This window comes from Rhipicephalus sanguineus, chromosome 3, assembly GCF_013339695.2.
Source record: "Rhipicephalus sanguineus isolate Rsan-2018 chromosome 3, BIME_Rsan_1.4, whole genome shotgun sequence".
Taxonomy (NCBI): domain Eukaryota; kingdom Metazoa; phylum Arthropoda; class Arachnida; order Ixodida; family Ixodidae; genus Rhipicephalus; species Rhipicephalus sanguineus.
In genome coordinates, this window is record NC_051178.1 from 18,689,383 (window position 1) to 18,715,614 (window position 26,232).

At 44.6% G+C, this 26,232-nt stretch overlaps 1 protein-coding gene across 2 annotated transcripts in view; it reads right to left on the reverse strand.

Annotated features, from left to right (window-relative positions):
• LOC119386472 (syndetin) overlaps positions 1–26,232 on the reverse strand; it is a 212,124-nt gene that overhangs the window by 132,542 nt on the left and 53,350 nt on the right. For both annotated transcript variants that reach the window (XM_049413147.1, XM_037653754.2), the window contains exons 6-9: positions 11,785–11,902; positions 8,359–8,394; positions 5,519–5,601; positions 4,765–4,906 (exon numbers count right to left, since the gene is read on the reverse strand). In XM_049413147.1, the coding sequence (XP_049269104.1) occupies positions 4,765–4,906; positions 5,519–5,601; positions 8,359–8,394; positions 11,785–11,902 (379 nt within the window). The remainder of the gene's footprint in view (positions 1–4,764; positions 4,907–5,518; positions 5,602–8,358; positions 8,395–11,784; positions 11,903–26,232) is intronic.

Below are 26,232 nucleotides of genomic sequence, written 5' to 3' on the forward strand. Positions count from 1 at the left end.
TGACAATATACTAAGCTCGTTTATTTCCGAAAATTATGTGATCATTTTAGGTGACATTAACATTGACATTACAAGTATTAACGACAGTTCTTGCATTCAATACTCTGACTGCTTCATGGGACATGGTTTGGAATCTGCTGGATTCTCCGACACGATGTGCTCCTTCTGGTTGGAACACGCTTATTGACCACATACTCAGTAACGTTATGTCTGCTCAAAAGGCCAATGTGGTCAATTTTAATTTGACAGACTATTATCTCATTTTTCTGTTATTAAAAAGACAAACTAACTTTAAAAATAAAATGGTCGATAGGTGTTGTTTCAATTCTGTGAAATTCGATGATTTGGAATGCCACTCTGACTGGGGGAAACTATCGCAAGAACCTTGTGTTAACAAAGCGTTCAATACCTTGACTGAGAAACAAACAGGTATCATAAACATGTGTATCTATCATATCGCGTTGGTACTCAACCCCTAGAAACCCGTGGATTACTAGAGGACTGCTGTGTAGCATAAATAAAAAAGGTAAGCTTTATAAAAAAGTAAAACTTCAGCCATTCAAGTTGTCCCTCAGGGCCCGCTTTAAACTGTATTCACAAACTCTTACCGTCCTACTTAAAAAAGCCAAACAAACCTATATATCAAAATAGAGTGCATGAAAATGGGAATGACAGTAGGAAAAATTGGAACGTAATTAAGGAATTCCTACATCTTGATCAGCCAGACGCACTTGCGACTGAATTTTCGGATGGCACCAGTGTTCTAACTTGCCCTATCGCTATTGCCAATTCATTTAATGAATCATTTTTCAACAACTGAGCATCGACTGTCACTAACATGCCTTCGTTGTCTCACTTGCCTCACTCTTTTTTCTTAAAACCCACGTCACCTGCTGAAGTTCTTCGCACTATAACAAGTTTGAAGATGACAGGATGTGGCCTCGATTCAACCTATCCATCTAAAATCAAACTTGTTGCTCAAGACTTATCTTCTGTGCTTTCAGAGCTTATTAACACCGCATTCCGTTCAGGCATTTTTCCTACAATCCTCAAACAAGGAAAAGTAACACCTGTATTCAAAAAGGGAGACCGAAAAGCTTTTCTAATTATTGCCCTATAACAATCCTCCCATTCTTTAGTAAGGTAATTGAGAAGCTCATTGTGAATCACCTAATGGACTACCTAACAAGATTTAACCTTTTGTCACATAAGCAGTTTGGTTTTCATGCTAACTCAGTTCATCGATAATGGGCTATGGGCAGGGGCGGTATTTATTGACTTAAGTAAAGCTTTTGACATTATTAACCACTCTATTTTGTATGCTAAACTTGAATCCTTGGGAATTTGTGGGCCTACTTTGGCTCTTTTACAAAGCTACCTCGCTAACAGGACCCAGGTTGTCAACTATGGCGGTGTTTTATTGTCTCCAATAACAACTAACCAGGCAGTTTTACAAGGCTCAATTCTGGGACCTCTCTTGTTTCTTATCTACACTAACGACTTACCATCATCACTTAACTCTTCTGAATGCATTCTTTATGCCGACAACACCACGATATTTTCTAGTGACAAAGATGTTAACAATCTACTAGCAAAACTAAACACTGATGTCGCGAATCTTGTATCATGGTGCAAGAATAACCTATTGAAAATAAACCCTGTTAAAACAACTTTCATGTTATTTCACTCGTCCCTAAAAAACGTTACAATAACACCCGAGATATACATGGATAACTGCCTCATTACCCCTTCAAAGTTCATTACTTTTCTAGGTGTCACATTAGACCCTCAACTCAAATATAACATTCACGTAAATTCTGCCATCAAGAAGACTGCTTTTGGCATCCGCTTACTCATTCGCACAAGGCATTGTTTTCAGCAACACATTCTAAAATCACTTTACTATGCTTTCATTAACAGTCACCTTACTCACGGCATTTCACCCTGGGCCAATACCTACACCACACACCTGACATCCCTCATTCACCTTCAGAAAAGCGCAGTCCGAATTATCACACATAGTTCTCACACAGCATCAACGCACCCCTTTTAACACTTTTGAAATTCTACCGTTCATTTCCACCTTTCAACTCAAACTTGGAATTTTATTATTCAGGAGTAGAATAGGTGACATTCCCACTGACATACTTCCCCTAGCACATCTTCACAATACTAATAACACACGGTTTTCTGAAAATAGTAACCTTCTGCTTCCAAAAGTAAGCACTAACTACGGCAAAACGACAGCCTTGTTTTCTGCAATTTCTTTCTGGAATTCACTACCATCAGTTATTAAATCAAGTCCTTCATTACATTGTTTCTGGCGGCATCTAAAACAGTTCTTACTAACAACATGCGACACCTGAATATATATGTGTGCATATATATGTGCATCTGTTGAAATATAAATATATGCATTTTTGAGTATGTGTATGTATATGTATGTATATGTGTATATGTATACATATATGCATGTATAAGTTATGACGTGACAAAACTGTGTTAGTTGGTGATATGTATGTGTTCTGTTATAGTCAGCTCATTCAATTAGTTATCTCCTGTTCAATCACTGATGTACTTTTACTTGCATGTAATTTTGAACTATCATGAGTTTGAATAATAATTTCCATTACGTTCATTTTGTTTTACTCGCTTGCTGTTTTTTCCTCAGTTGCCAATCTTTGTTCTACATTTTTACACATGTATTGAATAAACATCAAACATCATCATTTGTGAAGTCATCCACCTTCACTGCCATCACCGTCAACGGCGTCACTTTGTCTATTGCCAGCCTTGTGCTGTGAGTGGCCCTATTTTGCAATTTTGTCGTTTTATTTGCAAATCTATTTTGGCTGTGGGCTGAATTTTTTTTTTGTTCTCAGTGAAAATGACCAATGGCCAATGACAGTTCACCAAAATGTTGAAGAAAACAGTGATTGAGTTCACGAAGGCACATAGAAATCTGGCAGCACACTGCAAGTTCGGAGTGTGTTTCCGGTATCATCTAAAGTGCGGGGATGCTAGCACAGGCGCAACCGAGAGCAGCGAGTTAACAAGAAATGAAATTTTATCTTTCTCACCGGACACGCTTTCTTTGTTGCTTCCCACGGGGAGGGATGCCGGTGGCTCTGGTTACGGTGGCATGTATGGCTACGATCGGTGGGCAGATCGAGTGCACTAGAAAAGCATGCGCTAGTGGCGGATGCAGAACGACATGCAGCAGTCGGAAGGAAACATTTCAGGGCTAGACTGCAGCGTATCCAGAGCTGGAGGTCGCAGAGTTTATCTGGGAGCTGCATTTGTGTCACTGTTGTATCCTGTACATAGTTACTTGCAGTTTCGGTTTCAGTGTTTAGGTTGGCAACACCGTGTCCTTGTGCTTGTATACATTTGTGGAACGTCTATTAAAGAGAGAGCAATAAACATGCAACACACCACTGGTGTGTGCGAGTCACGTCACTCCTTCGTTACAGTCACAATCACTACAGGTGACCTCGGAGCGCATCCAAATTAAAACTGTCAAGATAGCGCGTGCCTTTTGGACCCAGCACGACACCTTTCAAAGGCTCTCTATGAAGGTTGAAACTTTTTGCGAAGATAACACTCAAGCCCATCTTTTGGCCCTCTGGCGTGTGGAACTAGCGTGTAAATACATGTGTAAATTAAAGGGACTATCTACCGTCCTTCATCGCTTTTCTATTTTGTATTGCAATAGAAAGCGTGCCGTCTGAAGTGTCCAACCTTGCAGCGGTTTCTCTCGAAAGTGAGTAGATATTTTAAACAAAATTTTTCGATCTGCGTTCGCTCTTCTTCCACTGGCGTGAAACATGCCCATAACACTGATTGGTGGACGCGATGACAATTGTGGTGCCGGTAAAAGTTAAAACCGAAAGCACATGGGATTTCTGTAGCATTACTTTATTTTCGCTGAACACTAATGTAATCAATGTAACGGTCGTTTTCCGGGCACTAGCGGTTCAATGAAGCCTTATTATACGATTACAGAACACTTGTTTTGCTGTAATCGCAGTCTATGCATTTATTTTACCACTGCTGCCGCAATTCAAGCCAAATTGGTTCATCAAAAAGAGACAATGTACGCCTCCACAGCGCAGCACATGTGAAACATCCTAACAATGTAGCAGTACAGCACAACTAGCGCGGAGGGCCGCATGGCATAGCGCGTGAGTTGAAGCAGACAAAATCGAAGACGCTGCCACACGCAGCACCACCGGGCGCCTTTTTGGATGCGTGAGAAAAAAAAAAGCAAGAAAATTACTCTCTGACGCAACCGAAAGCTGCCTCAAGTGCGTAAAATACAATTTCAAGTTATACATGTTTGTTTTTAAGCAAAATGAGTCTACCTGCGAGGATTTCTTGTCCTACCAGTAGATTGACGACATCGCTGTTGGGTGATGCTGGCGGTCATTCTTTCACGATTTTCAAGATCAAATTAAAAATATAATTCCATTTTTATGGGGCAAAAGCATGCTCGTTACCGCCAATGTGACGAATGATCTTCTCATTTTCACCACAATCAGAAAAATTTTTCTGAGCGGTAGACAGTCCCTTTAATGGCATTGTCAGTGAGCAGCATTTAAAATTGCATTTGTTTCAAGGTAAGGGTGGCTGTTGATAGTTTGGATATTATTCAGTAGTTCATAACTGGGGGATAACCTATATGGGATCCTGTCCAAGCTATATTCCAGTTTTTAGGGTAATTTGTTGTAGTGCAGCAGTTAGTAGCAGTGGGGGAAGGGGCACCTGTGTCTTTCCAAGCAGTCGGTAGGCAGCATTCAGGCGACAGTAGTGGTCATTGTCAAAGTGAACACACAAGCGTGACAGGGCCACGTCAAGCTGTTCCTCAGTCATCTCCAGGGTCTCCTGTAGCTTGGCACTTAGTTCCCTGCATCCACATAAGGTGACACAATCATGCAACAACTGCATTAGAGACCATCTAGTGGTCAAAGGTTCCGGAGCTGTAACCCTAGGTTTTTCACAATACACTTTAAAGAAAGCGTGCTTAGATAGGGTGCCTCGTTTCCTCCACAACAATAGTCATAATCTTTCTTGCATGCCTTTCCTTGCATTACTGTCACATGCCCAGCACTTTGGTCATGAACAGTGTGCGCTCTCAGCATGGTGTGGCTTTCTAGATGGGAAAGGGATGAGTGCCGAGTTTTCAAGAAAGGAAACGCACGCTAGCCAGATGACAATGATTGTTGTGGGACACCCCTCCCATGCGCTCTTCCGTAAAGCACAATGACATTTCACAGCACACTACAACAGTGAGGTCAGCAAGCATCCTCCTCTCTTCCCATAAAGGCGCAGCCTCCTCTGCAAATCTGACTGCCACCCAAATGGGTTGAGACAGGCACTGAGGCCAGCTTCAGGCGACAAATCTTTGCACTGTGATTACCTAGCTTCTCTTACATTTAAGTACAGCTGCACATGTTGTGTCAGCAACAAGAGTGCAGCAAGGTGAACTTAAACTGAGAGACTGCCTGGAGGGACCTACCCGACACACTGGTAGTGCCGAAAGGTGCTGGCTGCTTTGTGGCACGTCAATCCCAACTGAATTGCACCAGGGTAGTCCTCCTCCTGAACCAAGTGAACAAAGCAGGGGCCAAGCTGGGCACCAAGGCACACAGAAAGCGAGCAGCATAGCAAGAGAGCCCATACTGCATGGCCTTAGCATTGCATCACCTCTCCAGCTTAGCACGTGTAAGTTCAGGTCATGCCACCAATCCATCCACTGGGCACTACTATATTGTAGCGTTGAATAGATGGCAGGCACGAGCTGAAAGGCACAACTCTTTGACATACATACAAAGCCCAGCTGACATCCACACTCGCTAATGTGCTACAAAGTTTAAACAAACACTGATATAGCGAATCATCAGTTATAGTGAAATAAACACAAACTTCAGTTGGTCACGCTTCATTTCACTGACATTTATTCTTTTTATAATGAAACCAAAAACAAAATATGACAAGGTTACATGCACAGTATTACAGCCGCAATATCTGCTGTAACAACGAAATATTAGGTTCGCAGAAGGCTTAAAACTCAAAAGATAGCATGAAAAGCAAGACAAATAGTGAAAGACAATTCACAACCACACTTTTTAATCATTTGAAAAAGTTGCAGAAATTTTGGTCATGCAGCTCAAAAAAGACGCATTTCACTGGTGGTGCCACTGTATGAACAGAATGGGAGAACTGGGGAAGCTCATGTGACGACTAAGGCCACTTGCACAGCAACACAATGCAGTGCTGTGCAGAGCCATGAATTGTCACAATTTCCAGTCTATTTAGTTTGAAATACCGCAAGAAGACATGCAAGGATTACCTCGTATGTTATAGAGGATTTGAAGCCAAGAATAATGCACTTTTGTATCTAGGATTTTTGCATGAGCCAGAGTGCCAATTTGCTAGAGCTGACTGTTAGCTGTGCTGTTACAACGAATATCAGATACAACAAACTAATTTATTGTCCCGATGCTACTTCGTTATGAGGTTCTACTGTACAGTGCTCACGGATTGGAATGCGAGTATTTAGGGCTATGTAATGCTTTTGTTTCCACCACCTTCAGCGCCATCAAAGCAATACTGGCTCGCACATTCACATCAGAGCTGACATCAACCTTAACAGGCCAGACTCGTGGCATACACAACACGGTTATTTACAGCAGTCACTCATACCAGTCGTTATACTAAAACTTTTGATGTCACATACCCATCCTTGAGCACTGTACAATTGAACTTCAATATAATGAATCATCAGTTATAACAAAGTAAGCAGAGAATAGTCCTGCCATCAACACAGAGTATGAATATACATTTATATTGAATTTTCTGAACAGAGTAAAGCCTCAGTAATATGTACCTGTGGGAGCACAGCATAACTACGCACTAACGGTAGTATGCAGAAACTGCCAAGTGCAAATTTGCATCTCCTGATGCACGCCACCAACGCCAACACAGAAATAAATGCCACGCCACCAGCAAATATTGCCTAAAGTACCCACTGCAAGGCCTTTTCTTTCTTTCTGGCAAAGTGCAAAAAAGATCCTGACTCTTTCACACGACCAACTGGTAGGACGCAGTGGGAAGCCAAGGAGCAATTTGAGACTATTACAGTGTCCAGAACAGGCCTGCATACGGTGCACAGGGCGACTGGCATTCCGAGAGTGTATACACGCACGTATCGGCTTTCTGTGATACGTGCATGCGCATCGATACAGCAATCTACTGGGTGAAATTTTCTCATGAAAACACCAAAAAGCTTCCCCTCTGAAATCAATTAAGCTGTGTAACATGGCAGTTGTGCTTTATTTTGTTATGTTTACGTGCAGAGAGTTAAACTAAGGATAGCCAAGCATGTGCATATTTATTTTCTCTCAAAAACAAATTGTAAATTGATGCCCAGCTGGGCGATTTGGTGATCACACACGGTGTAAAGATACATTTTACGCGCCATATCTTTCACACAATTTGTAAAGACGTAATATCACCATGTGTGGTGAGCACGAGCCAGCCTTCAACAAGAATGGAAGCAGATCTCTTGGGAGAGCGCCTCTCTCTTTTTTACATCTTGTTTAATTAAATGTATGCCCAGCACTGCCTCTGTAAATTATTTCCTTACATAGAGAACCTCAACTTCTACCCATTTTCCTCTTTAAAAATAAGTAAATATTAGAAATCACAAGAGGAAAAAAATGTGGACATGTTGTTGTAATTTCAGCATTTGCTGTAATATTCAGCTGTATAGCAAGGACAAGACATGCCTATTTGGTTTGCATTCCTGACTGTGTCCTTTGTTCCTAGAGCACATTGGATCACCGCTAAATCAAGGTGCCAAATTGGCACATTTTATGTGTAATGTGCAGTACATCATCACACATAAAATGACGGCAGATATTTCCGTCTTTCAATTAAGCAGCAGCATTGGCACACCTTGAAGAATGTGCAAAAGGCCACAATTAATGAAACTGGTTATGCAGAGAGAAAATTTATAGATAGAAAATTTAAGAAAAATGGGCAGCTAACTTTGCAGGTACAAATAAAAGCCATGTTTTCTGTGACACACACACACCCTGTCACTCGCGGCCTAGCCAAAAACAGAGCAAGTGCAACAAAATGAGTTTTATCTACGCAAGGTGATCAAGCATGTTAAGATAAATCACACACCATGTAATGTGCAGTGGCACACTGCCCAGGCTGTTTCATTCACCGTCACAGCAGCGCACTCTATCTAACAGTTTCAAGCTTTCGAATCTAGTTCTGAGGCCGTCATTCCAGAGCCTAAATAAGTTACTGGATGCATCGACATTCCATGCCAATGCAAACACTCACCTCAAGCAGTTCCCGAAGCCTGACATCCGTCTCTTGCTGAAAAAAAAACCACGTTTTCTACACACATTGCTCGCAGAGAGGAAGCAAAACAGGTACAAACATCTCTTTTAATATTAAAACATTCAGCTCGGCAGGACTGTCAGCCCATCAACACAGCACTTAATAAGGACAGCAAAACATGCCAGACTACGAGTGCGTGTAATATTCTAGAAAGCAAGCAACCAATAAACTGTCACATATTTAACTAGCATTACATACCCGATGTAGACCAGCTATGCATTTGTATAATCATGCGTGCAGTGCCTTTACACACCATTACTTGAAAAACAAAGTTCAATGTCAAAGACTTGCCTTTTAATTCGGGAAACATTACAGCCAAACACCATACAACCTCAATGATACAGTAGAGTTTCACAAAACTTTTTGATGCCAATGTTTGCAAACAAGAACACAATATAAGACCTTATGCAGTTATAGGGTGTGTCCAGATAAGATTGAACAAGAGGTCCCGGTCACCATTACCAATTTTGATGAAATTTACTGCAGGCCTAGGCATTAGACCCAGAACAATGGTTTCGAAGTTAGTTTTGTGAAAAAAAATGTTGTTTGTCTGAAAAAAAATATATAAATTTTGACCCCAAAAAACACTTTCCCACCATTTTTGCAACTTCTGAAATTTGAGCGAACTTAAGGAAAAAATGGTGCACTTCTTGGTGACAATATTTATTTCTTTCAAAGAACAAGTGAAACACAATCTTATGTGTCTTTATTTCCCTTGCTTGTCGAAGCACTTTTGAAGAAAAAGGTCACAAACTTGGCAAATCGCAGAAACTACCTGTATTTCAGGAATATCTTGCTGCAAACAAGTTAAAGTGAGGATAATAAAAATTGATACATATTAACTTTATTCAGTCCTTTAATTACACACACGTGCAAGCGTTGCATAATAACAAGTACCAATCTAATCACTCATATCTAAACCTTTTACTGGCAATTACTCAGAGCTGTTCTCTATGGCGTTGTGTTGCTGCGGCCCCGAGAAACAAACAATAATTAAAAGTGCAAGCCAGTATTCTTTTGTCATGTTATTTACATGTTATTAGCTATTACATGTTCACAAGAAGTACTTTTTGGGCAAGCTAGTTGCTTCATACTAAAATGTCTGCGTACTACAGTGCCAAACAATCCCCAATATCAATGTTCCATTTTTATGTTCATCTTTAGCTTTTAGCAAAATTTTAGGCTTCATGGTTTTTGAAATCAACAATGGGCCACTTGTGAATGGGTTAGATTTCCTAGTTTGTCTGATGTGGCACACAAGGCTCTTCTGATCAGTTCTCTTGACACATGTGTGGGCTTCTTATGTTCTTATGTGAGATGCAAATGGCCTGGGCACACACATAGGTGTACATGTCGTGGGGATTGAAGTGCACCTTCTGCATGGTCTATGCTGCTGTTCCTGTACCTCTCCCTGTAATCTGCAACTGGACACTGCGAACAGCCAAGGGCAAACCACTTTCTCCACAAACCAATTTGGATGGCAGTGGTGGAGACGTTCTTGGCCGCAGTGGGATTCAGCCCGACAAGGAGTGCGCACGAGGCACTCTCTCTATTGAGTGCACACAATGCCATCTTCCGGCTCCCGTTAAGGGATTGCTGGGAGCAAGTTCGCCCCCAGTGCCTTGCATCTGTGGCAAGCGCCTTGTCCCGATCCATTCTGAATGCTAAGCCGAATAGTGGGGCCCAGTGCTATTGTGTATAGGAGGCCCATGCAGATGCAGATAAATACTACTTAACACCAAGCATAAAGCTTTGATGTAGCCATAGGTCGGCAAACTCACTCATGAGTCGACTCACTCAGACTCACTCGGACTCAGATCGGGCCGTGAGTCTGAGTCTGAGTGAGTCCTGGTGTGTAATAATTTGGTGAGTTTGAGTTTGAGTGAGTCCGGTTGAAGAAAATTTTAGTGAGTCTGAGTCCGAGTGAGTCCAGTTGAGGAAAATATTGGTGAGTCTGAGTCCGAGTGAGATCTCAGCACAAAATATATTTATTGAGTGAGTCCGAGTGAGCTCCACCTTTTCTTGCCGACTTATGGTCGTATCTACTCATCTTGAGCATTACTATGAGCCTTATATCGGCTTATGTTTATACTCAAATCTATTTACACTTATCTTAGAACACCAGCATTCATGCGCCACCTCAGTATTTATTGATCAGAGGCGTGAGTTAAGGAAAGGGGTGCCATGACCTCCCCCAAAAACTGTCTCATTTGAAGTTTTTGATAAAGATATCTCGTGTGAGTCGCGTATTTCATAAACATGTTCTTACTGGATTGATAATATGATAATGGTGATGATATCTTATATATGATATGTCGTATTTGAAGGTTCAAGATCAAAAGGTGTATCGTACACACCTATTATGTAAGATATTGGCATTAAAAAGATTTGACACCACGATCAAAAACGCTAATTTTACGCCGACGGACTCATGAGTCGGCTCACTCAGGCTCACTCAGACTCAAGTGAAGCCGTGAGTCTGAGTCTGAGTGAGTCCGGATGAGTAATTTGTTGGTGAGTTTGAGTCAGAGTGAGTCAGGTTGAGAAAAAATTTAGTGAGTGTGAGTCCGAGTGAGTCCGGTTGAGGAAATTTTTGGTGAGTCTGAGTCCGAGTGAGCTCTCACAGCAAAAAATATTTCATGAGTGAGTCTGAGTGAGCTCCAATTTTTTTGCCGACCTATGGTAGCAGACACAGTGATGTGTGAATTAGAATTAAAGAATGTTGAATGTCAATAAGGGGAGCCTCTCACGATTTTGTTTAAAAAATGTGCATGTCATTTCCAAGTACATTATTATAGATAAGAGGCGTCTTTTATAATCAAATAAGTGCACCATATTGTAGCAGCAACAGCTTCGTCACTGAACTTCCCCGAGGTGAGCAAAGATCATTATTGTATTTTATTGAAAAGATAATAAACGAGTTAGTCATCCCTTTCCAAATGCAGCACCAAGTTGTCTTTTCACCCACTTTCATTTTCTTTATTTTCATTATATCAATTTAAATATAACAGTTATTTCCACTATGCTGTCTGGGATATTATTACCTGTCCATTGAAAATATAGGTAATTTTTAAAAATCTGTGCTCCTCAGTTTCGCTTTTTTTTCTTTGTGGTCCACAGCAACACTCTGCTGTTCAAGGCATCCAATACTCTGTTAACAGTAATGAACGTGTTCACAAGCTGTCTATATTTCTCACCCTGCTATTCTTTCATAGATTCCCACTGAGTGAGACGAGCACACCTATCAAACAAAACGGTGCTTGCCCAGTTGAGCGGATCCTAAACAGCTGCTAAACGTTTAACCAACTCTCCCAGCCCGCCAGCTTGTCGCACTGCAGAAGCAGATCATGGGCCTCCTTCACTGACCAGAGCCTTGATGAGGTGCAGGGAACGCAACAAACCCAGCAGCTGCTGACGCCTGCGGCAGGCAGCCAGGAGGCCCAGACTGGACACTGTCAGCTCGTGCTGGCTGCACGCCAGGCTCCTGCGCAGAAACAGATCGGGCATTTTCCAAAACTGTATTTAGAAAACGAACCCAAATTATGTCCAACGTGGCCATCTAAGAGCTCATTAAAGTTGCTTTAGAAATAAGTCACTTGGTTTACTCGAGTTTACACGAACGCCTACACAAAATTAGCTTAATCAACACAAAGATAATAAGCAACCAGGACAATTAGTGTACATGCTTCTTTTCATACTGGAATAAATAATTAAGATAGTAAGAACATTACTGATGGCATTCTGCTTTCTTGTCATCATTCGCTACTATAAACAATAGGTAGCTAGCACAAAATAATTGACCAGGCACAACAACTTGGCTTATTATACTGCTTAATAGGAAAGGCTACTGCCTCGAATGCTCTAATCAAACTTGCAAATCTTGCACTTTTGGTTTCGAGCAACTGTGGTGTGCAGAACTTACGACACACAGTGCAAGATCATTTGCGTCCCCACTGATGTCTCACTTTACTCAATTGCAGTTGTGTGGTGTGGTGCACATTTCAGTCTGCAAACTGTCATTAAATGTACGTAATCATCTAGAGGCAAGTTCTTATACTGGCTATAGGGTGAGTCATTTCATATTGTCCTGGTTACAATAGTAAAACTTCATTAATACATCCACACTTTAAAGGGAAACACTGCCTTTTTTTAACATTTAATTAATTTTGATGAAACTTGCTGAGTTAATGCATAGCTGTGTGGCAATTTCAAATACACAATCATTTTTCTAGAAGAATTTGTAGTTTTTAAACATAACACATTCCATGTGCCTTTTTGGGAGCATCATTTTTCCTAAACCGAAGGAGTTACAAAGTATATCAGCATAATTGTATTACAATAATCCAAAATGAGAACTGCAGGCAACACAACAAGAACGGATGTTCTAAATCCATTTGAACAAAAGTTAAGGTATGTTGAACATTCGCGAAGTGAGTCTATATGAAGCTGCGAATGGGTTTAGAGCATGTATTTGTATAGCAGCCTCCCGTCAGAGGGATCAGGCACAGTGTCACTGCCATCATACAATGGCGACGGAGCACATTCTGTTTGCATAGGTTCATTTTGTGTACGACGGTGGCTTGCATGTGTCACATCTGTTCCCACTGAAGCCATTTTAAATGGTGGTGCATCACTTTCAATATGAAAGCGCACGACAGAGGAAAGTCATTTTGCACGCTGAATCTAACTGCATCGTCTTTTTCGTGTGCCCGAGGTCTGTAACCATGAATAGCGCAAAGGCAGCTGCACGTCGACTAGGAAAGGTTACAATGGGCATTATCAGATGGTCGTGTGAGAGAACAGCAATTTTTTTCGAGCTTTGGTGAAAAGTACAAAAAGGCCTTGTGGCAGGTACTTGAGGCAACATTTACTGTAACATTGCATTTACATTCGAGTCCACTTATAACGATACAGTTTATAACAATATATCGGATATAACGATGAACAACGATGGCAGTGTCCACTTTTGTATGCTTTCTATGGTAAAATAAACCGCTTATTACAATGATCCAGTGCTGCGATATCGGATATAGCGACTGAACCCGACTACGGCGCACGCCGAAAGTGGCTCTCCGTGCCGATGGTGTCAACGGCATGCACCACGATGTGCCTCGCACCCCGTCCACCCCATCAGAAAATGAGATGACCGCGCTGCTTACGAGGAAGCGAGAGGAAGAGGAGCTTTTCTTCCAACTCCCCTCCCAGAGCCACCACTTTGGCCTCGTCCGCGCGCTCGGTCGCACCAACGTTGGCTCGCACCGCTCGCTCGCTCACTCGCCTGTTGTGTGCGCCGTGCTTTGTGCCTCCATTTTACGTTTCGCCACAGATGGGACGTCGGAACATCATGGCCGACGTAATATCTTTCAGGCTTTTTGCATCCAGAAAAGTGGAGACTGTTGTGTCGGCACAGTGCAGCTATCGCTTCGCAAAAATGACATGATGTATCTTTCAAAATGCTGATTTGGCAATGTTACAGCGATATCTTGTTCCCCGATGTGTATACCGATTGTGTTTTCCCTGTATATATTGACATGCATGCAAATGCAATAAAATATGATTGTTAGTCAGCGCCGTGCTTTTGTCCTCTCGTCTTCGTCCTGTTCTAGCACTGTTTCATTACAAAATCCGCCTATAACAATTATCGGTTATAACGATGGGATTTCCTTGGCACTTGGGTATAGTTATAAGTAGACTGCACTGCATTTATTTTTTGGTAGCAGAGGTGCATGTCGGGATACACAAATAAGGTGAACTCCAGTTATAATATAACTGAATATAGTATGCATGCTGCATATAACTATGTCTTTTTCGTGTGCCCAAGGCCTGTAACCATGAATAGCGCAAAGGGAGAACTTCAGCTGCACGCCAACTAGAAAAGTTACTATGGGTCAAAGATATACGGACCTAGAACATAAAAAAAAGGAGCAGGAGGGGGGTCACCAACAGACACAGACACAGGAAGAAAACGACAAGCCCAAAAGTTGTCGTTGTTTTCCTTTGTCAGAGTCTACTGGTGCGACCCCCCTTTTTGCATCAAGGTGAACACATACCAACTAACCCAAATGCCCATTTTGCTAAAAGATAAGCTGGCAGATTTTCTTCAAAAGCTCCATGTAGACTGAATTTGTCAAGGTAACGATACACAATGGAGGCATATACAGAAGTGGTCCTAAGCCCAGCAAAACACAATCACAGAAAAAGATGAACTGCCAGGAGAGCAAGTTTCCCATGGTTTAAAGGCAAATCGTCAACATAGAGGCATGTAATAGTTTTATTTTTGAAATCTGGTAACAATACATGGCATTTGCATTTTGAACCCAAGTAAGCTGGGTGCACATTGATTCCAGTAAAAATGGTACTTGAATATGTAGTTTTTTATCAAGTTGAGCCAAATAAATGCTATTTCTTGTCATTTCACACCCAAAGTAAGTCTACTTCCTTGAATGCGTAAGAGTAACATATTTGGACATACTTGGCATGTTAGCATGCCTTTATTTTAGGCACTTCTGATATGCCAAACTCCTGATAAGACAAATTTTCACAGTCCCTTCAAGTTCATTTAAAAGAGGTCCAGTCTACAGTATCTACCTACTGCATACTCCCGTTCAATGCGTAGATTTGCAGAGTTCCCAGTAGATGCGCATGAACAAAGCTTTATTTTACTGTAGCTGACACTAAACATGCTTAAGCAGTGCTCAAGATGAATCTAAAGCTATGCATGTCATCCAGTGCCTAAAAGCCATATTCTGAGCTCTGACAAGTTTCATTACAGCACACTAGGCTGTGCCTGTGTACCTGGTGACTGTTGGACACCTCAATTTCTCACATATGCTCGCAAGAATTCAGGAGAAATATTCTTGGTCGTGACTGAATGCTGAAGTCGCCCACTGCATCAAAACATCCTGAGAATGTCAGCGCTGCAAGACACTGCCGACAAGACCAGCAGGATTTCTTCAGCCGATCGAGCCACCTTGTTGACCGTTCCAGCGGATCGGGATGGACTTGCTGGGACCATTTGCAATGTCAATATCCAGCAATAAATGGATTGCCGTAGCTACAAACTACCTCACCCACTAGCATAGGTAGGTCGGAAAAATAAATTGAGCTCACTCAGACTCATTCAAGCAAAATGTTTTTCGCGAAGACTCACTCAGACTCAGACTCACTAAAATTGCTGAAGCACTCACTTGGACTCAAACTCATAAAACTTTTCCTCAACAGGGCTCACTCGGACTCAGACTCACAAAGATATTCCTCAACCGAACTCACTTGCACTCAGACTCATGAAAATTTTCCTCACAGACTCACTCAGACTCAAATTCACCAAAATTTTCCTCACGCAAACTCTCTTGGACTCAGACTAGACCAAATATAACTTAACCAGACTCACTCAAACTCAGATTCACCAAAACTTTCCACACGCAGGCTCACTCGAACTCAGACTCACCAAAATATAACTTATCCGGACTCACTGAGACTCAGACTTACCAAAATTTCCGTCAACCAGACTCACTCAGACTCACCAAAATCTACGTCAACTGGAGTCATTCAAGCTCAGACTCAACAAAATTTTCAGTAGCCGGACTCGCTCGGACTCATACTCACCAAAATTTTGCTGAGGCGGACTCACTCAGACTTAAACTCGCCAGTCTTTGTCCCAATCAGAAGTACTAGGAGTAAAAATCAGCAATATTTCATATGGCCAGGGTCACACATTGAACTTCAAAGGAGCGCCATAAAAAGCTCATGTAGAATAACACACGCAAAGGGTTCACAAGTGCCGGGCACCTTTGAAAAATTTATGTGACAGATTTAAACATACATAAAGAAGTTATTTCCCTGCAGCTCAATGTCTACAGTAAGAAGAAATTCACCATGCGATTTTGCAATGTTGAAAATATTTCCTTTAAGGATAACATCGGGTGAACGTCTTATCCTTACAGTATCTGGGTAGAAAAGTAACTGGTTGAACAGACGTTGAAAAAAAATTTGGCTTTAATTCGTGTTAGTGTGTGCAAGCGTGATTGCGCACGCGTCGTTTGGTTTTAGCGGGCAAGCACGTGCGTACGTGCATTTTCGACAGAACAAATTAAATTAAGTCCTTTCTAATGCTTTGCCATTCGATGGCCTGATCACGCTGCTAACTGCGAATGTAGAAAGGCTCACATTACGTTATGACCCCTTTCTACAGCCGTTCACGAAACCACCAACAGTACTGCAGTGGCACGGTGGCCACATTGATGACTCAAAAAAATAAAATAAATAATATTAGAAGAGGTGGCCAGCTTTTGCAAAATCTAGCCCACTACCATTGACACTTCACGGAAAGATGGCCTAGCCGGTGGCATATGGTTGTGCCTTGATAATGTTGGATATGCTTGCTTTTAGTCGATGTCACACTTTCACTAAGTGATTTCGGATGTATCTGGCAAGCTATTGGTCGAAGCTGGCTAAGAACCAGTCGTCGAGGTCAGTATCTGCTTTTTCTTATGGATAATAGTGGAGGGTCGCATGAATACAGCGGTGAACATAAGGCAAAAAGGAGCGTGCATGGGTGGGCGCCGATGAGAACTGGTATGTCCAAAGGGATGGTCAAAGCTTGCTACCGGCCAGGTAGAAATGAGGTGATAATTTGTTGCTTTCAAAGAACCCCAAGTGGTTAAATTCGAGCCAAATGTAAGAATACTGTGTTGAAAGCAGACTTGTACAGACGGGTCCACTGTTAAAGGGAACACTTGCGTGCAGGCCATGTCTGAATTTTGCTCTCCTGCAAAGGCATAATCGCTTAGATTTGCTTAAGATCACTGGTGGGTAACAGTTATGGATCCTTTTGAAAAATTAGTGCCGTGTACAATCAATCATTCCACGACCACTTGCTGTTAGAGGGCCAACAATATGAAAGGTGCTCATTCAAGTGTTCCCTTTAAAGGGGCACTAAAGGCAAATATTAAGTCAACGTTAATTGTTGAAATAGCGGTCCAGAAACCTCGTAGTGCTACTTTTATGCCAAGGAAGTGGTCCGCATCGCGTTAGCGCACTTCAAATCACCCGCCTGAAATCAGACTTTCATACGTCACTGCTGCCGTGCCCAACGTTGCCCGCCCTTACTGCGCGGCCACCGACACTAGTAGCAGCAGAGCGAAAGTAGCGGGACCCACAGCATCAACGACGGCCATCGAAGCTTGCCGCAATCGCCGCTATGGATGTGGACGCAGAACTTGACAACGAGACATTGGCTCGTGATGCTGGGCTCCAATTTAGCGGCTTGAGCCCCGATGAACGCAGTATGCTGCTGAGGGCTCGTAGTGCCGGCGTCGTTGCATGCGGCATTTTGTCAAACTTTCTGTCAGAGCGACGTTCCCAAGCGCGCAAAACACACGCGGCAGTACGCGATCCCGAAACTACCACTGAGACGCGACCGTGTGAGCGAAGCAGGGCACCGGGCGAAGCGCAGTTCGGCGAAAACGGAAGCTTTGAACCACGCGCGCCATTCCCCATGGCAACGCCACAGAGGTTCTTTTTTCCATGAATCAAATGGAAACGAACAAACAGCATTTCATTACGTCTTTTGATGCACGGAAGGTTCTTTTTTTATTGCTGCTAGTTTGATTACTAGTGATTTATTGTAGGCAGACTCTCATACGTCATCGGGATCACTTCGAAAATGTCCCACTCGTGGCGCTCATCATGTGATACATTTAGCTTAATTTCTCGGTACGTATAGGGCACTGCTGTTGATAATATTGCCGTTTTAGAAGTTGTCATACATCGACCTTTCACTCTGACATAAAATGTTATTTGCCTTTAGTGTCCCTTTAACAGCGGACCATAGTGTACATGCTTCAGAAAATAAGTAACCGATTACGATCACTATTACTTCCTTTAAAATGTAATTGATGTGGTCAATTACACTCCAAGAAAAGTAACTGGGCAATTACAGAAATGCAGTTAATTACTGTTGTGTTACTTTGCATCAAAATTTTATTGCCGTAACACAATAACACCAAGTTTACTCACACTACAACGAACTACTGTGGCTTGCATGGTAAAGATAAGGCAGGAGGCTTGCGTGAAGGCTGGAAGCTTACTGTGGCTTCTGTGATAAAGCGTTACACGTTTTTAACTTTCAACAGGAGTTGTTTTTCAAAGTTGTGCTCGCTGATTCATCCACATTTCCTCGTGAAGAGGTCAGCTGCTACACTGAGCACTCCCTCAATACATGCACTGCAGGGAAGGGATGTATTATAACATAAGAACACCTTGTGCACCAGCTTGTAGGTGCACAGTGCTTCGATGCTAGTACCCACGTCCTCTATGAAGCGTCGCCCTTTGCTGTTGCTGGCGCTCGGGTAGGGCACTGCAGGTAAGGCCAAGGTAAAGGTGAACAAATAGGCTCCATAGGGAGCCCCCGTCCTGTTGGACGGGGGGTCCCTACAGAGCGGTTGTATGTTTCTTGGCATGAGAACTGCCGTAGAAGACTGGTTACAACTTGATTTTGGAAAAAAAAGGTTACTGATTACCGGTAATCATTTGCAAGAAAATGTAATTGAATAATCCAGAATGTTAGTTTCAAAAAAGTTATCGATTATATTACAAAATTACAAGAACACGTAATTGACTCCTACCCACCCCGCTCCGCACTGTTATTTCGGAGGAGGTTGCCCACGCTGTTCCCCTTGCGCGCCGCGAGCCACCTCCATCCAGCCCTGTTCACTACGCGCCTGCATCGGAGCCTGTGGCCGCTCCTGTCGCCTATGCGCAAGCCGTGCAGCCTGTAGCCGCGCCCCTCACGTATGCTGACGTTCTGCGTAGGCTTCCGCAACCACCTTACACTACGCACTCGCAGCCCACGCAACCGCCTGTCTATCCTTCCACTTGGGCAGCACCGACAATCGCCAATCCATGGAGGACGCCTGATAATCGACCGATTTGCTACGCCTGCTACACTCCTGGACACGTCGCCCGCTATTGCCGCCGTCGCCCCCAAACTTTCGGCGACCGTGCCCGCTCGTCGCAAGCCGGAAGCCAGCCCTTCCTCCAATACGTTCCTGGCCCATCACCGCGCGATGCCCCTACTCACCGCCCTGACTTCCAGCCGCAGCGCTCACCATCTCCTCGGCGGCGATCGCTGTCCCCCATGCGTCGCCGGCCCGGACCCTCCGACCAGGAAAACTAAATGCCGCAGTTCAAGAGGCAAGAACTGCGCCATCTCCGAACTGTCCAAGCCCTCACTCCTCCCCAAATAACGTGGTCGCCATAACTGTTGAAGGTGTTCGTACTTTTGCCCTTGTGGACACCGGCGCCGCCGTTTCTGTCATAGCCGCTAACCTCTGCCGTGTATTACGAAAGGTAACGACGCCGCTTTCGGGACTGTCGCTCCACACCGCAAGCGCGCAGCAAGTGACGCCTCTCGCAGCCTGCACTGCAAGAGTGGTCATTGAAGGCAATCTGTACATCGTTGAGTTCATTGTCCTTTCTGCCTGTTCGCATGACGTCATCCTCGGGTGGGACTTCCTATCCCGCCATAATGCCGTCATCGACTGCGCACGCGCCGAAGTTGAGTTTTCCCCATTGTGTGACGCCCCATTACTTGACGCTCTTCATCAGCCGCCCAAGCTGCTCGTTCGTGAGGATACCGACATTCCGCCTGGCACTTTCGCACTGGTCCCTGTTTCCTGCAACGCCCACACCGACGCTACAGTCTTTTTCACGCCGTCCGATGTCTTCACGAGTCGTAGAGCTCTGCCGCTACCTTTCGCAACGATTGACATCGCCGCCGGCAGCAGCAATATATTCGTCTTGAATCCGCTCTCTGCACCTGTCACGCCGCTTGCAGGCGAATGTCTCGGCCGCGTGGAAGATCTCGACTCTTCGTCTTTGGTTGACGTCCCGGATGACTGCTGCGACCCACCAAATGCCCTGTCGGCACTCGGGGAGTCATCCAGTGATATATTTTCCAGTGCCATCGCCGATACCCTCACCCCTGCCGAACACGCTGACCTACTTGCTCTTCTGCACGAGTTCCGGAATTCTTTCGATGTGTCGCAACCTCAACTGGGCCGCACGTCGCAAGTACAACATTACGTCGACACCGGTTCACACCAGCCGCTGCGTCAAAGACCATACCGCGTCTCCGCTGAAGAGCGCCGCGTCATTAACAACCAAGTCGAAGACATGCTTCGTAGAGACGTTATTCGACCATCGCACAGTCCCTGGGCGTCTCCTGTCGTACTGGTGCGTAAGAAAGATGGATCTATCCGGTTTTGCGTGGACTACCGTCGTTTGAATAAGATAACCCGCAAGGACGTCTATCCTTTGCCGCGCATTGACGACGCCATTGACACCCTTCACGGAGCAGAATTCTTCTCGTCACTGGACTTGCGGTCTGGCTATTGGCAAGTTCCTATGGCTGAAGCCGATCGCCAGAAGACTGCGTTTATTACACCTGATGGCCTATACGAGTTTAACGTCATGCCCTTTGGACTTTGTAACGCGCCTGCTACGTTTGAACGACTTATGGATAATACACTACGTGGTCTAAAGTGGTCTATGTGCCTGTGTTACCTCGACGATGTCGTGGTTTTCTCCCATGATTTCCCTACACACCTCCGTCGCCTCAGGCACGTTTCGACTTGTCTGACCAACGCTGGCCTTCAGCTTAACCTCAAGAAATGCCGCTTCGCTGCCCGGGAGCTCGTCATCTTAGGCCACATCGTGTCCAAACAGGGCGTATTACCTGACCCTGCAAAACTTCGTGCAGTCGCGGAATTCCCTAAGCCCACGACCATGAAGGAACTTCGAAGTTTTGTAGGTCTATGCTCCTATTTCCGGCGCTTTGTTCGCAATTTTGCATCCATCATGTCACCGTTAACCCAGCTTCTTCGCGGCGACGTGAACCTCTCCTCCTGGTCCTCTGCATGTGACGTAGCCTTCGCTACACTGCGCCGCCTGCTCACTTCCCCACCTACTCTTCGTCACTTCGATCCGACGGCTCCTACCGAAGTACACACAGACGCCAGCGGGGTCGGGCTTGGCGCTGTCCTCGCTCAACGAAAGCCCGGATACGTCGTCGCCTACGCTAGTCGCACGCTGACGAAAGCCGAAACGAATTACAGCGTGACTGAAAAAGAGTGTTTGGCTCTGGTGTGGGCGCTTGGAAAGTTCCGGCCGTACTTATACGGCCGCCCGTTCGATCTAGTAACCGATCACCACGCGCTTTGCTGGCTCGCCACGTTGAAGGACCCTTCTGGCCGCCTAGCGCGATGGGCACTTCGCATCCAGGAGTACGACATTCGCGTCGTATACCGCTGCGGACGCAAACACTCTGACGCTGACGCCCTCTCCCGCTCACCTTTACCGCCAGATCCAGCGTGCGCAACCACATGCGTCCACCCCTTGTCATCTCTCGATCTCGACTCCATTGCCACCGAACAACGTCGTGACCCGTGGATCGCTTCTCTTCTTGATTATCTATGTGGAACATCCACCATTCCTGTATCTCGATCCCTCCGTCGTCAAGCTTCCCATTTCACCATCCGCGATCAACTGCTTCATCGCCGCAACTACGCTGCCGATGGCCGCCGATGGCTACTGGTCATTCCACGCAGCTTGCGATCACAAGTATGCGCCTCTCTTCACGACGATCCGCAATGTGGCCATGCTGGGGTGTTCAAGACATACGAGCGCCTTCGCCATCGCTATTACTGGCGCGGCATGTACAATGTTGTGCGGAAATTCGTGCAGTGCTGTCCTGACTGCCAACGACGCAAATCGACACCTTTACGTGCGACCGGCGCATTGCAGCCGCTTCCATGCCCTGCCAAGCCATTTGATCGCGTCGGCGTTGACCTCTACGGTCCCCTTCCAATGACCGCAGATGGCAACCGGTGGATTATCGTGGCTGTCGACCACCTGACACGCTACGCCGAAACTGCCGCTTTGCCTAGCGCTACCGCTCGGGATGTCGCCTCTTTCATTTTACGTCACTTTATCCTTCGACATGGCGCCCCTTGAGAGCTCCTTAGTGACAGAGGCCGCGCTTTTTATTTATTTATTTATTTATTTTACCCTCAGGGTACATAGTACATTTCAGAGGGGAACGGCAATGCACAAAAATAAAAAAAAAAAAGAAAACAAGGAACACAAAGCAAATGGCATAAAATACAGTCACTAATTGGGGTACAAAGATGATTACTCCTAACAACTTACATCATAAAAAGCAAATGAGGAGCAGTAATTTTATTTTTATTACATGGTGAAGGCAAAAAGCAATATAAATCAACTGATGAACAAAACATAAAGGGGGTAATTAGGTAATCATTGTTTTAAGTACATTCCTAAATTGAGTGGAGTCATTGATGCTTGTTATTGAAGCAGGCAGGGAATTCCATTCATTACAAGTTCTTGGGAGATATGACTGGGCATACGTTACTGTGTTGCAATGGGGGACTGAGACTTTTTGTTGGTGATTACGACGAAGAGAAATGAAGGGAGCAGGTTGGATTAATCGGGAACGAAGTTTCGGATTGTGATAAAATATTTTATGAAACAGGCAAATGCGAGTGAGCTTTCGGCGGGTAACTAGTGGGATGAGGTTTAGAGATGCCTTCATTTGGGTGACACTGGCTGAACGATGGTAGTTAGCCAAAATGAAACGAGCTCCACGATTTTGAACGGATTCCAACATGTGTGATAGTGTTACCTGGCCGGAGTCCCAAACAGATGAAGCGTATTCCATTTGAGGACGGACGTATGTGGTATATAGTAGTAACTTTAGAGACGATGGAGCAAGAAAGAAGTTTCTTCGAAGGTAACCCAGTGTTTTATTGGCTTTGGACGTTATATGTTCTGTATGTAATTTCCAGGACAAAGTGTTAGTTATGTGGACGCCGAGGTACCGGTAAGATGTTACAGTTTCAAGGGGGTGACTGTGAAGAAAGTAAGTTGGACAAGTTGTATTCGAGCGAGAAATCCTCATAGACTTGCACTTTTTAATGTTTAGTTCCATTTTCCAAATATGACACCAGTGAAGAATGTTATTGAGATCAGCCTGCAGAGAATGAATATCATTGTCATTAGATATTTTACGGTAAATCACACAGTCGTCAGCGAACAAACAAATTCTGGAAGTAACAGTAGTAGGTAAGTCATTTATATAGATTAGGAATAGAAGGGGGCCAAGTACTGATCCTTGCGGAACCCCAGAATCAACCGGTGCAGTGGAAGAATTAACATCATTAGTGCACACAAATTGAACACGAGAAGAAAGAAATGCACGAATCCAGTTAAGAACTGCAGGGTCAATTTTTAGAACACTTAGTTTATATAAGAGCAGTGAATGGTTCACTTTGTCAAACGCTTTAGCAAAGTCAAGGAAGATACAGTCAGTTAAAGAAGCAGAGTCCAAATATAAATGCAAATCGTTAGTAAATGAAATTAGTTGAGTATCACACGAAAATATCTTTCGAAAGCCATGCTGAGTTGAAGAGAAGAAGCTATTATCCTCAAGAAAATTAACAAGATGAGAAAATATTATATGTTCCATTATTTTGCATGGTACACATGTGAGAGATATAGGACGATAGTTAGATGGACTATGTTTATCACCGCCTTTATGTATTGGAATAATCGCAGCAGTTCTCCAGTCTTCAGGTAGTACACCATCATGATACGATTGTGAAAATATGCATTTCAGGATGATAGAACTGTATTCTTTGGTATTCTTTAAAAATTTACTATTAATTCCATCACTACCGTGAGACGACGTTAGTTTTCTCTCCGAGGTCGTCGAAGCTCTGCTCTCGGAATGCCATGTCATTCATCGGGCAACCGCAGCATACCACCCGCAGACTAACGGGCTCACGGAACGGTTTAACCGCACCCTGGGTGATATGCTCTCGATGTACGTCGCATCTGACCATACCAACTGGGACCGTGTTCTCCCTTATGTAACATTCGCATACAACACCGCGATACAAACAACTACAGTCAAATCCCGCTACAACGAAATTGACGGGACGCGCGAAAAAATTCGTTGTCGCGGAATTTCGTTGCAGCGAAATTTCATCTATAGACCACAAACGTTAGGAAGATCTGATGATCATGACTCGTCATTTGGTCCCGTCAAGCGCATATGCATTGTCCTTTGCATTTAACTCTCGCTAACTCGGACGCACTTGGCCGCACACCGAGTGAATGTATTTTCTCGCGTATAACACGCACAAAATATACAGAAAATTTAGCGCTAAACTCGGGGTGCGGGTTATACGCGAATGTCGGTGCGCAAGTTGGCTTCACGGTAATGCAAGGAAGGCGGCTTTGCGTCAACACGCGAGTTATACACGTGGGTTATACACGAGCAAATACTATATGCAGGCTACCCTCGATGCGTGCCGAGCGCGTAGCGCCGTAAAGGAGCGTGCCAAAGTTCGCTAGAGGCTAACTGAAAACGAAGTGCCGAAGCTTCGCACTACCACAGTCATAAGCGAGCGAAGGGAAAGCTGAAACGCTCCGTGCCGTTTTACGACTTTATTGCCTTTAATCTTTCTTCCGGTGTATTAGCTGCGTACTTGAGCGTATTCGCTATCGATGATCGCGACGATAGCGACCGCGGTTTTCTGCGCAGCGGTTGCGGCATACGGTAGTTCCGTTTTCAATCTGTGCGCGCTGGTCGTGCGCGTGCCTTGAGAACTGCGTCGTTGCTATCTGTGATCGCGTCTACCGCAGTTTTGACTGCAGCATTGCTTTGAGTCGGTGCGCGTACGTTGGATGCGCGCGTACTTTCGTGGTCGCCCATGATCACGTCGACATGACCGCATTTGTGTTCGCAGCGTTTGCGGCAGATGTAGTTACGTTTGGACTAGGTGCGCGCTGGCCGCGCGTGTGCCTTCAAAACGCCGTGGATGTCATTCACGATCGCAGGGCATGTGACGACGAGCAGTAGTTTTGTTTTGAGTGCTTCGTGAAAACAATGGCGGGAGTTCTTGAAGAACGATTCTTCCGCGGCCCACACGCGCATCAAACCCGCTGGCAGCATCATGGCGGATGGAATCTGTTGCAGAGCATCTCAATGGCGAATAATTTACCGGGATGTGCGTGTGGTGGCAGAAAGCATGTCTCCAATGAAAACACGGGTCTTGCGATGCGGCCGCACGGCTCTGGCAACGAGAAATGATAGAGTTTCTTGCGGAATTTCGCGGCAATCCTATAGGCAAGCTCCGTTTCCTTATGTGCTCGCACTCGCGAAAACTTCGTTCAAGTGGAAATACCCAGAAAAAGTATTCGTTGTGACGAAACATTTTTCGCATTGTTTTCTATGGGCGGCTGACGGGGAATCGAAAATTATTCGTTGTGGCGGAAATTTCGTTGTAGCGGTATTCGTTATAGCGGGATCCGACTGTACTGGATTTTCGCCTTTCTTTCTCCTTTACGGACGCGAGCCTTCACATACTATTGACACCCTACTTCCCTACCGTCCTGATGCTTCCGAGTGTCCACCTGTCTCCGAAGCTGCTCGACAAGCCGAAGAGTGCCGCCAGCTCGCCCGCACGTTTACCTCGCAAGAGCAGCAGCGACAGAAAGAAAACCGCAGCACTTCACTTCCAGACCCTAGCTATGCCCCAGGGTCTCTCGTATGGCTCTCTGTCCCATACCAGACTCCGGGACTCTCCTCGAAGCTCGTTCCAAGGTACGAGGGCCCTTACACCATCTTGGAGAAAACCTCTCCAGTTAATTTTCTTATCGAGCCAGTTTCTCGATCGGATGACATGCGCCGGCGTGGACGTGAGTAATCGATTACTTGTAACTCGTTACGTA